The sequence below is a fragment of the Toxorhynchites rutilus genome, chromosome 3, assembly GCF_029784135.1.
Source record: "Toxorhynchites rutilus septentrionalis strain SRP chromosome 3, ASM2978413v1, whole genome shotgun sequence".
Taxonomy (NCBI): Eukaryota; Metazoa; Arthropoda; class Insecta; order Diptera; family Culicidae; genus Toxorhynchites; species Toxorhynchites rutilus.
The window spans coordinates 178562390-178576476 of NC_073746.1; the positions used below are offsets into that span (position 1 = coordinate 178562390).

At 39.2% G+C, this 14087-nt stretch overlaps 2 protein-coding genes across 6 annotated transcripts in view; both read right to left on the reverse strand.

The window, feature by feature from the left end:
• The window catches only part of LOC129775399 (dual oxidase maturation factor 1), a 217456-nt gene that overhangs the window by 16486 nt on the left and 186883 nt on the right, over window positions 1-14087 (reverse strand). The window lies entirely within an intron of this gene.
• Window positions 1955-5297, reverse strand: LOC129775398 (tigger transposable element-derived protein 1-like). Its single transcript, XM_055780110.1, has 2 exons — window positions 2364-5297; window positions 1955-2312 (listed from the first exon to the last, which is right to left on the reverse strand). Exons 1-2 carry the CDS (start codon window positions 3892-3894, stop codon window positions 2191-2193), a joined length of 1653 nt encoding a protein of 550 aa, XP_055636085.1. The 5' UTR covers window positions 3895-5297; the 3' UTR covers window positions 1955-2190.

The following is a 14087-nucleotide window of genomic DNA, read 5'->3' on the forward strand; positions in this document are numbered from 1 at the left end:
TTAAGCAATGTAATTCCTTTTGAAAAGCCTAATTTGAAAATTGAGTTACTTGAAGCACCCTTAACCATATGTGGTGAAGTTTTTTGCCGTAGTAATCGAGATGGTTTGTTTCAAATGTTTGTATAGAAATAAATACAGTTTCGAGGGTTCAAGTTTTTTTTTACTATTCTGGAGAAAAGGATGCTATCTATTTGCGTCCGATCTTAGCGATTGTTCTTCATCTACCAGTAAAAATATGTATATTCGTGATTCACAAAGGCTATTTACTTTTTCCAAAGAAAGACTGCCCCAATCGGACATAAGACAACCTAATATTTCTCCACGGTGAAAAAGTTCAAACGCTTTTTGCTTTTTTCTGAACTGAATTTGTTCATGCATATTATAGCATTTCATAGAAGCAGATATCATTTACTACGACTCAAAAGATAGACACATTTGGTTGATGGAGCTCAAAGTACTGTTTTGTCTCAAATTCCGAACACTTAATTTTCAAATGTAAATTTACTAAACTTTAATGTTATAAATAATAGAATAATGAAAGCCTTGACATTGTTTGAGGTATTGGCTACATTCAAATAACATTTACAGGTATCGATACAGCTTATAATTCATAAGACTAAGCATTTGCAAAAAATGTGTCGAAACCAATAACACATTGTTTGCGTTAGCAAATTCCGCAGTTTTTCAGTTTTTGTAGTTGTATAACTATTTTGTATGCTGTTTTCATGTTAAGTGCTATAAAAGGTATGGATCTACTAGAAATCTTTTATGCAGACATCTTCTTTAAAATTAGTATTAAAGTAGTGATCGGAATTTGAATCAAGTTTCGACGCATGATTCATATTCCGAACTGTAGTTTGGATACTCTATTTTCAGGCAAATACAGCAATAGTCCACAAATTAGGATGCAAGTACAGTCCAATTGTGGAGCAACTGATGTAAAGATGTTTGTAAGCTCCGTTCTTGTAGCACATAGTTCGCAGGCGCAATCCAACGAAAGCAAAATGAATTTTCTTGGTCAGGTTTTCAACTAAAACCACAATAATGAAACCGGATTTCTGAAGTAATATATTCACTCTATTATATACAGAGTCGATTATATACTGACACGATTATCTATGGTTCGATTATATACAATTTTGGACTATAATACACTCAGTTTGAAAAAAAAGTCTTATATCTCAAATAGCCTTTTTTCAAGAAAGAAAAAAAGTAATATTTCAAAGTTAAGGTGAAAGTTTATTGTATATTATAAGTACAATGGAGTAAAAACCGTGGTAATTAGGAAATTCTAATTGAAGACTCACCAGGAATTGTTTAAAATGATATTGCTGCGGAATAAGAAAATATAGGAGCTAGATGTCGAAGAACAAATTATAGAGCGTTCAGAAAGCTTCAATTAAATTTCAAGAAACAATCAAGTTTATTATGCATTTTTTTTTTTTGATAAAATTAATAACAAATTAAAAACTTTAGAGTTTTTGTCGCTCTAATTGTTGATAAAATTTACCAATTTAGATGTTTCATATAAAATACAAAATATAGAAACATAGAGTAACATTTTTTCTCATTTTTCGAACAGTACAACCAATTTTGCCAAGTTTTCGTAACTATTGATTGTACTTGTTTTTTATAGTTTATATGGTTGCGTGACCAAGGGCACTATATTTTAAATATTTTTTTCTTGAAAGCTTCTTCTTTCTAGAAAAAAGTTATTTATAGAAAAAGAGAAAAATCTGATTTTTCGGACCATCGGCAAACTCATAACTCGAAAACGATAAAAATCACATTTCTGATTTTCGATTATCTTGTGTGGAAAAACCAGAACTTTCAAGAAACATAAAAAAATATAGCGTCCTTGGATCATGTAAACTATAAGCAATCAAATACAATCAATAATTACGAAAACAAAATCCAACTGTTTTGCTAGTATAACATTTTTTCAAGAAAGACTAGCTAATTGGCTTTAATTTGATATATCGATCATGTGAAGCGGTCCAGTAGTTCGAAAGTAATTTTTTCAAATTGCATTTTTGCAATTTGAAAAAATTACAATACAAACAAATGTTTTCGGAATTTAGACAAATTTAATTAAACATATTTTTAGTTTTTTACCATGATATTTTTACCAATGTATTCATAAATCAATTTTATTGTAGTCAAGTGGAAAAAAGAATTTCTTTTATTGATCTAATCACTATCATTAGCAACACGTGGATGTTTGCGGTTAGATGATGTGGCGATATCTTCCTCATCCGAAGAAATCGGACGAGATCGTCTGCGTTCCAATGGTAAGCTGAAATCCTCGTCATCTGTAAAGATATTATTAAAATACTTTTCACTTTAAACATCAATGTCACTACCTTCATCGATAACTGTTGGCTGTGTTTTTTCGTTCAATCTATTGTAGCGAAGCATACACAGTTTCAAATCATTCCGAAATGAAACGGCTCTCTCAACACAAGGATCCTTTTCCATAAAATGTTTTACGAGGGTATCCGCTAATTTATTCCCGTCTTCGATATCACATGGCTTGATATCCCGGTCTTCATCGTCCTCTAAAGGCTCCGATGTGACTAAACTCTGCATCAGTTCATCATCTTCAATTTCGGTGTCTTCAAGAAGCTCTTCAACGTCTCTACTATCCATATCTTTGAATCCTTTCCCTCCAATTGCATGTGCCAGAATGAGAATTTCTGATTCTTCCACATTTGAAGGGTCTGTTGAACCAGCTTTCACGCATTCTGGCCATAGTGGCTTCCAGCACGAATTCAATGTTTTAGATTTCATAGAAGACAGAGCCTTTCCTATGAACGTCAGAGCGTCTCTTATCTTAAATTCTTTCCACGCTTGAATTACCGTCATCGTTTCATCGCTTTCAAGCTTTTCGAGGATGTACCGAAGACATTGTTTAATGTACAACTTCTTGAAAGCAGCAATTATTCCTTGATCTTGAGGCTGTAACAAAGAAGTTGTATTCGGTGGAAGAAACACAACTTGAACGTTTGGGTGCTTGATAACTAGGTGTCCTGGAGCGTTATCCAAAATCAAAAGCACGTGGAACTCCAAACCTTTTCCTTCCAAGTATGTTTTCACTTCCGGAATAAACATATCGTAAAACCATTCCTCAAAAACGGCTTTTGTGACCCACGCTTTAGTGTTAGCTTTCCAGTGCACTGGCAGTTTGTTGAAATCAGCCCCCTTCAACGAGCGGGGCGTCATAGCACGATTGATCAATAGCGGTTTCAACATAAGGTCGCCTGAAGCATTACTGCAAAATAACAGGGTAACCCTGTCTTTGGCCGCTTTGAAACCACTGGCATATTGCTCCTGCTGCGTAATGTAGGTACGAGACGGCATTCTTTTCCAAAAAAGACCCGTTTCATCTCCATTGAACACTTGGTCACCATGATACGCACCTTCTTTTATGATCTTAGCGAGCTTTGGAGGAAAACTATTTGCAGCCGAAACATCGGCCGATGCGGATTCACCCTTGATTTTAACGTTGCGAATGGAATTACTACGTATAAAGTTATAAAACCATCCCTTACTCGCGGTAAAGTCTTTCTTTTTACTTGAAGACGGCTCATTCTTCTCTAACCAAAGGTAAAGGCTCAAAGCTTTCTCCCTTATTAATTCCTGATCCAAGGGTATTTTCTTCTGCGCGTGATCTTCGATCCACATATGAAGTGCCTTTTCCATCTTGACCATCAATGGATCTCGTGTATATGATGAGGATTTTGTTGCATAGATAGTGCCCTGAGCTGCTGTCTGTCTGATGCTATCTTGATTCTTTTTAATTGTACGCACAGTCGATTCGTTGATTTTTAAATTCCTGCCGACGTTTGCAACAGATTTCCCATCTTGAAGGGCATCCAAAATATTGAGCTTCATTTCCAAAGAAAGAGACACTCTTGATCTGTTTTTTTTAAGGCGGTTTTTTGCGAAGCCATTTTAGAGTATGCCTTTAATCAAAAATTTTGAATACTGCTGACGTCTTCAGCTAACTGTCGAAAAGCGGAACTGCACACGATTACCCCCAAGGTTGGGTAACTCGCTGGGAACTGGCCGAACTCGACCGAACACAAACTGGCTAGACTCTACAACCACCACGGTTCAGGAACTGCACTTTCACTTTAACTTTCACTGCAAGGTTAAATCACGAATAACTTCTTAATGCGATTTCGTCCTTTTATATGTGTTCAGTTCCACACCGAACGAACTGAAGCGACAGCATCTAGCAGCACACATAATTTGCACACGACCCCACAAACCACGAGTACCCCTCCCACAGCGCAACTATGAGCTAGCCATCACCAACACACGCTGTGCCCGACTGCATAAAAATAAAATTGGTTCACTCCGACTGAACGGATCAGTGAAAAATGCAGTGTGAATGATCGCAAAATATACTATTTCAGAGTGCGATTTAGGCTGTAACGATGACAATGAGTTCAAATTTGACGATATATTGACGAATACTGTTCGGAATTGTTCAGTCATAGTGAACCAACTCTCAAAAAATACATCATTTAGTTCAGTCAGAGCGGACTTTGTACGTATAGGCAGCCAAATAACAGCCTTTTTTGGCATGATACTTGATGTTTTTTTACAACTATCATACATCACAGTATTGGCAGAGAGTAGCTCAAACTTCTGAGAACAATATTGAACGAAAAAATTAAATGCTTTGTAAATTGCAGAGCATTAAACTTTATGTTCGTTTTCTCGAAATCATAAAAATGTCACATGGCCCGGTCTGACTTAACACCGACCATATAACAGATAGGTATGCTTTTAGAACAATTCAATGTAGCCAATACATATATAAGATACTGTAGAAACAGTTTGTATACTCTTACATTTGAAATTTGTTGTTAAAATAGTAATTTGAGGCAGGGTTAAAATATGCTTCTACGTATTTTGGTCATGCCACCTAACCAAACAGCTCTTTACTTACCACTCGGTTGTTGCACGTTGGACGGAACAACAACTTGTAGCGATTTACAGATAATTCAAAGATAAAACAGGCATAAAATGCGTAAAAACCTACTTGTAACTACTTTCTAGTTGAATCTCTGACTGTTTTTTATTTATACAATAAGTATCTTCGGGAGCTGGGACCGACACTTATATTGTTCAAACGCTCTTGATGCGCGCTGAATGGGAAGCAGAGCACGAAAAAATCGGGGCTTAACGTGTTAAATCCATCGAAAAATGGATGAGCAATAAGCGGTAGAATCTGGACATTTTCAATCTGTACCCCCAACATGTTCCAGAAAGACAAAATCCTATGTTTAAAGGTGCTCCCCGCACTCAAACGGTTAAACAGGTACACAATATGCAATTTGTTTGAATATGGGTTGCATTTTATATCAATAATTCACTGACTATTAGTTTTTTACGTGTATTTTAAAATTTAGGGTGGTTTATTTTTACGCGGATTTTGGAATTTACGCGGTTTTTTTTTACGCGGATTTTGGAATTTACGCGGTTTTTTTTTACGCGGTTTTCGTTTACGCGGCACGTATCCCCCGCGTAAAAAGCGACTCCAGTGTAATTCTATTTGAATATCACATCCATGAAGTACAGGTCACGAGGAGCCTATGGAACCACTGGCAAGGACACCACCAAGGATCAGGACAACAGTAGAAGGACAGGAGCTGCCAGTGAAGCATAATATACGAAAATTCCTAGAATTCTACCTTCCCCTTCTATTCTCCTTCCTATTTGGCCCCGCCCGACCAAAACCCCAAGTGAGGCGGTACTACCGGATCACATCAGTAGGCGCATACCCGTTATGTGCTCTACGTGATCTGGCCTACCAGAAAGCGTCCAATAAAGGGCCTTCTCCTTCTTTTTCATTTGAGCAACCAGCGCTCATTGGCAGCCACATTTGGTGGCTGGACAAGAAATCTTTTACAAAACGCGAGGAACTATTCCTCGCGTTCAACCTCTGAACTGCAGCCACAGTCCCATATGTTCGTTTCACTCGCACCACAAACAATGTTCAATTTTTCAGTTCCAGCCATTGGAAATCATTTTACCAATTAATATGGAAAAAATAAGTGCAGTTTTGGAGAATATGAGTTTCCAAAGGTACAGGTTCTTATAAACATCGTCACTCACATATCCATACGACTCGTCACCTTTTTTTTTTACTTATTACCATCTTCACGTGACTAAATGAACTCCTTTAGATGTATGTAAAGTGATTTCTTAATACCACCCACTGAAAACCTTTCCGGTGACTTGAAAATCATAAGAACACCTAGTCCATCTATGATGTCAAGTCACACTCGTCCACATTTTATGACTTACGCGACGTTCATAATAAAGCAGGACCTTGCTATGTGCCCGGATGATGCCATTATCGAAGCTATTAGTGGGGTTCAAAAACTATGAAAGTGCGTTCATCTCAGCTGACGCAGTTGTCAGTAGGGTTCAAAAACAACCAAATCGCCTACATCACAGCTGTTTCGATGTTCAAGATGTTGGCGTCAGAAACATGGCTGCTATGAGGACCTCACCCACCCGGTTGCGCCAGACCTGTGAGGCAAGTAGGTCTTGGGGTTTTCATACCATTTGAAGGATATGAAAATCCGTAATCGCAAATTAACTGAAAATATTCATTTCATCTAGGAATGACTAAGATTCGGAAACGGATAGTTTTATTATTGTCTTTATTGTCTTTATTATTATTTATTCATCATTTGACATCAAGGTCTTTATGAAACTTACTACATAAATTAAAATGGACACGCGGAAAATAAACGTTGACGAAATGTACAAGTAGACACATTAAAATCAAACAAATTGTATGCTACATGAAGACGTCTACAAACAAAATTAATTGGATCGTGTGAGCCATATCGGGTATTCCTGCGTGTAGCTTGGATAATTTGCCTAAATCGCAGAACTCGTTCAGGTGCATATATGCGCATGCGACCCAGTAGCTCAGAACTGTCAATTTCAGCCCGTAGGATCTTCGCTCCGAATACAGCTTGATTGATAGCACGCCGAATTTGAAGGGGTTCAATATGCAACAGCGCGCATCGATCCTCATAAGGTGGGAGATTCATCGGGTCACGCCAAGGCAGGTTATTCAGTGCCCGCCTCACAAATCTCCTTTGCACGGACTCAATTCTCGCAATCCACACTGCTTCAAATGGACACCAAACGACAGATGCATACTCCAGAATTGGCCTGACTAGCGAACAGTAGAAAGCACGCAAACACAAGGGATCAACAAAACCTTCGGCGACTTTTAAGGTAAACCCTAATTGACGATTGGCTTTATCAATTATAGCTGTGTATTGCAGTTTGAAAAAGAGTCGATAATCCAATAACACTCCAAGATCCTTAACTTTCTCGATGCGTTCAAGTAGTTCTCCACGAATGGTGTAGTTGTATATGATAGGCCTTTTACATCTCCGGAAGGTCTCGAACATTTAGCGACACTCACTTCGAGAAAGTTTATAGTGCACCAATACATAAAACGATCCAAGAGCTCCTGCAGCTCTCTGCAGTCAGCTTCATTTTGAACAATTAGAAAAATTTTAAGATCGTCAGCATAAATCAGTAGCCCACCGTTTCGCAGAGGAGTTACCACATCATTGAAGTACAGTGTGAACAGCAATGGACCTAGGTTACTGCCTTGTGGTACACCAGAACGTGGCGAGAAAAGCGCCGATTCACAGGATCCAGTTTTGACGCAAAGTTGCCTGTTGCGCAGATACGAATGAAGCCAGTTGCACATTCTCTCCGAAACTCCGAGTCGAAATAGTTTAGCCAGTAGGATTTCGTGATTTACGGTGTCGAAAGCAGCTTTGATATCCGTGTACACTGCATCCACCTGTAATCCGTCGTCCATCGCACCGATGCAAGTCGAAGTGAATTCGCAAAGATTACTCTCTACTGATTGCTTTGGATAAAATCCGTGCTGGAAAGCACTAATGTAGCTTCTGCATGAACTAAACAAGACAGCATTCACAATAGATTCTAGACATTTTGATCCCGCCGACAACGATGTTAAATGTTTGCCATTGATGGTACTTACCTTTTTCAAGATAATCGCTGAATAATTTACCATGTACCATATCTACCAACAAGCGCATCGAACATTATCAACTGGCATTTGTATTTTTAGTTTAGTCTATTAGAACAATTATCATGCTTTGCTGTCCACTTAGCTGACTCTGGAGAGTACACTCAAACTAGCGTTGGCAGAAAACATTTCATCTTCGGCAGAAATGATGCCATTTAGTGTGCTGGAGAGTCAAATGCGCAAATAATGAGCTGTTTCAAAAGCTTAAAAATGGTTTGTATGTATGCGTGCAGACATCTCTTTCAGTTTTCTTTTCTCATTTCATTTGGGATTGTACCAAAAAAAAGTTCAGACGACGTCAATGGGGATCGAACCAAGGCCGGCTGAATACAAAGCTATTTTACACGACCATGCTATCCACATGGCAGTTTTTCAGCAAATACGTGATAATATTGCACCTGATTATAAAATGAAGTTGGGAAGTGTTTTTTAAGAGTAAAAAAAGGAGCGCATGAAGGAGAACAATATCTATCTCGGTCTGGGCCGTGTATGTGGCAAAGTATGCGGAAAGCTTATTTGTCTTTTGTTCCGCTCGCTCGTCTTCTTCTTCTTCAATGGCACTAACGTTCCTAGAGGAACTTCGCCGTCTCAACGTAGTATTACTTGCGTCATTTTTATTAGTACTTAGTTGAGATTTCTATGCCAAATAACACGCCTTGAATGCATTCTGAGTGGCAAGCTCTAGAATACGCGTGATCACAGTGCAAGTCGGAGGAAATTTCTTTGACGAAAAATTCCCCCGACCAGAACGGGAATCGAACCCGAACACCCGGCATGTTAGTTATGACGCTAACCACTCGGCCAACGGAGCACAGCCGCTCGCTCGTATTAATCTTATATTGCTGTACCATGTATATTATACAAATGCTTACCAGTATTTGTGAGTCATGACATTTTCTGTTATGTTATGTCTCATTTAAGGTCATAAATCGGGATGACAAAACATGAGCTAAAAATCAATTTTGGGTGTAGTCATGGACCTCCCTTGTCGTAAACCTTACATTTGTCCAATGTTAATCAAGCGAACATCAGATTTCTCTGTTCGAGAATGCAAAAGTGAACTAAACATCAGATTGTCATACGATTCTATCGTTCGACGGTCAGTACTCCCTAAAAATATGATGGTCTGCACAGGCTTATCCGCATCAGCATAGAGACCGAAATGAAGGTGAAAAATCGGTCCGATTCCTGTGAAAATTCGCCCCAATCTGTATCTATTTGACATACAAATTTAGATATTTCTAGATTAGACACATGTGATTTGTTTGTTCATTTGCTCACGTCATATCGAAATTAAGATTGGCATCATAATTTAACCCATGGATAAATCTATCACTCCTTTTGCCCGAACATTGAAATACAGCTGATTGTGAATCCACGTATCATTATTGTCATCGTAATATCTGGTATCGAAAAGATAATCCCCAGCCGGAACGAAAGGAGGCAAATACTCTTCCGGTAACTCAGTATCAGTGGAATTCATTCTTCCCTGTAATAGAAGTGATCATTAGAATAGCATCGGTTTCGGCGCGTTTGCGTCTATGGATTACATAAAAAGGACACCGAATGATTGAACCGTATTGCGACATTGAAAAAGACGTTATCATATCTCCCACCTTGTTTGTCCCTTTACCCCTTTCCTCCGCAAGATATTTACACACATCGTAGTTTACCGGTGGAATTACAGATTTATAGGTATTGTACTTGTAGAACACAGCGAAGCTCAAATGCATACTGTTGGTAGGTTTGGTAAATGTCATGTGCAAATTAAAGCATGGAGATTTGTTCCGCCGAAATTTCATACTACAAATATGTACCACCGTGTTTTTGTACGGTTGATCAGGGCACAACATTTTGGTCATACGAATAATGTAGGGACGCGTTGTATTAGAATTTGCTGACTCTAATAGATCCAAAGCAGTGCAAATGCTGCACATCATCAGCAGGGAAAAACAGGCGAACCGGGGAGCACTGGTTACGATCATTGCAATATATTGAACGGTACTGACTATGGTGGAACGTCGAGCATGTCTGTTTATATTTTATTTTTGGATGAAATAATTAGCCATAATAATTGGAGCGAAGTATTTGGTAATTGTTATATAATGATCGGCTAATCACTTGAATGTTGAAGTTATTATATTAATCACTAATGCAGCACAATGTCATTGAAGTTGTGTAGTTTGAAAAAGTTTATATTAACTTGTTTTTAATTCAAGCTGTGAACTGCAGTGAGATTCGATATAGTTATTTAATAATAACGCAAGCAAGATGTTTTGTCAATACTAAAAGATTCCCTGCATAATTAGTCAGAAAAGTGTACATAACAATGAATAGTACTGCTCCGATATTTTTTTTTCTTAACACTTTACTACTTTATTAATCGGCTTTTTGTCTCCAACCCTTACCGACCGAAAGCTAATTAAGTCTTTTGAAGGCTTTTTTATAACTGACGCTTACACACCGACATCGACATCGACATCCTACACATAGATCGCCCAATTTGAGCTGTGTTCATTAGTTTGTTTTAGCGGACAATCGCCTCCTAAGTGTCTGGCACCATGCTGAATAAGAGATGACCCATCATGAGAGGGTTGCTACACCTGACATGTGTCCTTCATTTGCTCACACGGAGCAACTGCAAGGCTAGTGCACCACATCTCGTATGCAGGCTGACCAGACATTGTTACTCCATGTACTCCAACATGCTCTATCGTAACTCATACGCAGGCTGACGTGACGGTGCTTCGTCTAGCTTCCACCACACGGTCAACGATCTGCAGAGAGGTTGTACCGCCATGTATTCCAGTCATGTATCATATCTCACAAGCGGAGAGCGAGAGAGAGAACGACGACTATTCAATTTATGTATGGTTTCAGTGTCGTGACATCTATGATGGTTCTATGATTGATTCCCGACCATCTCTGCAGAAGGTACTGGTGGAACCTTTATTTACCAGGAACCAGGAAACTTTATTTTACCGCTTTGTCAAAGCCTCAAGTAAACTGAACCAACTTGCGTTGGTTAGACTGGTCTCCTACTTCACTGTCCAGGCGTAGAAGTTCCCATCACAGAGGAACACAATAATGTCTGTTAGTATTTACAATGTTTCTTCTTTCTTTATTCCTTTTTTCTTTTCTTTTCTTCTTCACCTGACCCTATTTTATGTTTCCTATCGTTTCCTGATTTCTCCTGCTTGTCACGTCACATATTATCATGCTTTGTATACTTGCGGTAACTACGGTGTAGGGCTTTCTCTTTCGGCGTTTCTCAATCCCAAGGTTCTCCAAGATGGATGATTCTGATATCACATGAACGGGTTTGGACCTTTGTGGGCTTACATCCGCGCCTGTTCTCAATGGCGGATACGGTCGACCAACAGGACCCACAAGATGGCGTATTCCGCAGGTGCCTTTAGCGCCAGATGGGTGGTGCAGCGAAATATCTGGCTGAGCTATGGAAAAACCACACGGCACAACAAAAGAGGCCTTATTAGGCTTATTAGTTTACGGACTAAGTGCAACAGACACAAGTTACGTTCACAAAAAAACCGCACGTTACCTTTTATTCCGACTTTCACTTTGTCTCTCCTCCTTCTGATGGTCTAACCTTCATTTTCCTTTCGAAAACTTTTCTCGATTCTTAATTTCTGCAAAACTACTAGTAACAAATAACAACTATTTTCCGTTTCCTTATTTCGACTAACCTCTGATCTTTCTAAAGGTATTCCTCTTCCACCTCTTTTTACATTTTATTTTTCCGGCGTGCACTTCTTACTTCCTTAATTGGTTGAAGTCGTTTGTCGGCACTGCCCTTTTTACCGAGCTTTCTTTTTTTGTATGTGTTAGGGAAACAATGTTTTTTTCTGCCCAGTTGGCAACCCCGTTCAGTTGACGGTAGGTCAACAGGATAATGAATCGCGGTGGGTGTAAATTACACCCACGGTGGGTGTAAAACAATAAACAATAAACAATAAACTATATTTATTTTTGAAATTTGGGTGGAGCCCTTAGCCACCTAACCCACCCTTAGGGTAGGGCCTTCTCTCTACTAACCCCACCCTTAGGGTAGGGCCTAAACCCACCCTTAGGGTAGGGCCTTCACTTGCGCTACTTCCTCCAACGGTTTTTCGATGAGCTCTTTATCATCGGGTCTACTTTTAGTTCGAACAACATTTCGCCGTTTTCGATGCGCATTATTATCGCTACAGTCTCCTGTTGATGCTCAAACCACTTCCTTTGGCTTACTTTGTAAGGCCTCTTTCAGTGCAGTCTTCGCCTTTTCTGCTCTTGCTTTCCAAGAACGTTCAGTACGTTCAGCTGCTGCAAGCGTGGACTTAATTCTGATCGCAAGAATTCATATCACGGCGTGAACATTGTTACGAGACTTGATGTACTTGTAGAGATCCTCTCTAACCTTTTCCCAACATAGAATTGTTTTTCTGTAACCCTGGCTGCTCCTCAAGGGAGGTATTACTACTTATGTTTGAAGCTGGCGATTTGTTCAGCTCCGGTGATCTCATCACCTATCCTCTTATAGCAAAAATAAAAAAAAACTCGCCTCTTTTACCGTATGCGTGATAATGTTTGCACCATCGTACAAAAAAAGGTTCACGTTTCACTTGTGCATACAATACTTCGATTTCCTTAGTTTGACAGTTGCATCATGATGAAGTAGCAGCGTATTCGTGGTTAGTCCCACGCGCAAATGTCGTTAAGACCTCCCAATCGCCGCGGGAGTGTCCCGGTGCACCTTGAAAAAAGCCTTGGAACCAAGCAAAGAAAGGACAATTATCCGCTAAGGTTGCCATAGGTCGTCCGAGACTAGCTAGGATTCCGACGATTATCACTACCATCAAAAGGAAGATTCGGGTGAATCCAGTGCGTTTAATGGGGAAAATGGCGAAGGAGCACGGGATCGGTGACTTTACGGCACGGAAGATCGTAAAACAGATTGCGGGGCAAAGCCGAAGGCAAGGAAAAAAACTCACATTACCAACCACATCCGGAAGCTCGATGTCGAGCGACGTAAGAAAATCTTGAACTTCCTCAAGCCAAAAAATCCGGTAAAAAAATGTTTCTTGATTTTTTATAATAAATTATAATTTAAAAACTATCATACCTACAAAATTCTGGGCAAAGGAAGAAATGTACGAAATTGTTTGACTTTTCATAAAAAACACCAAGATTTTAAAAAAATTGTCCTTACATCGGAAAATGGGCACATTTACAGGGAAAAAGTTTTTCTAACAACAACTGTTTCATGTTTCATAACTTATTCTAATTTTGCCACAGCAGTGGCGTAGTGTGCGGGCTGCAAACCCGGCATTTGCCGGGGGCGCTGGCCCTTTGGGGCGCCAAAATCCAGGAATTTTGAATAGCATTTTTTCCTACAATTATATTTCTCAATCATTATATTTCATCTTTCAATTGAGGAAAAAACACCCATCATGAGTAGTTGCTTCTGTCCGTACATTAATAAAACCAATAACCACTCTTTGATGTTCGCAAAATTGAAACACCCAACACCACATTATATCAATACCTTTTTGATTATTCGCTACGCATACCTGGGCGCCTCGCCATGCAATGCAAAACAGATGCATGGAGCCAATACAGAGGGGCGGAGGCCACGCCGAAATAGGCCGAAATAGGCCACGAATAGCCGTGCGATGTTTTACAGTTAAAGCCTGCTTCAGTTAGAATTTCTCAGCATAGAAATAACGTACAAAAAAGGGAAGGATGTTATTTTGTAGGTTTATCGACTTCAAGTTAAAAAACATGAAAACTATATTTTCGAACCTTTCGTGTGATACCACCCATCATTTTCTGCACAGTACTGCTGGTAACTTGCTATCTTCTTGGAAATGTGGTGCATTTTAATTGTTTTTTTGATGGTTCTCCCACATTTCTTCAATTTGCCTTTCATATTGTTCAATATCTCTCGAAAGTCCGAACAATTCTGTGGATTGACAGTTTT

What these genes read in the sequence shown, in the direction of transcription:
- LOC129775398 (XM_055780110.1), bottom strand. Translation starts at nt 3,894, where the DNA reads ATGAAGCTCAATATTTTGGATGCCCTTCAAGATGGGAAATCTGTTGCA. An exon ending in GCCAACAGTTATCGATGAAG is followed by an intron (nt 2,313 to 2,363) that starts GTAGTGACATTG and finishes ATATCTTTACAG; the next exon opens with ATGACGAGGATTTCAGCTTA.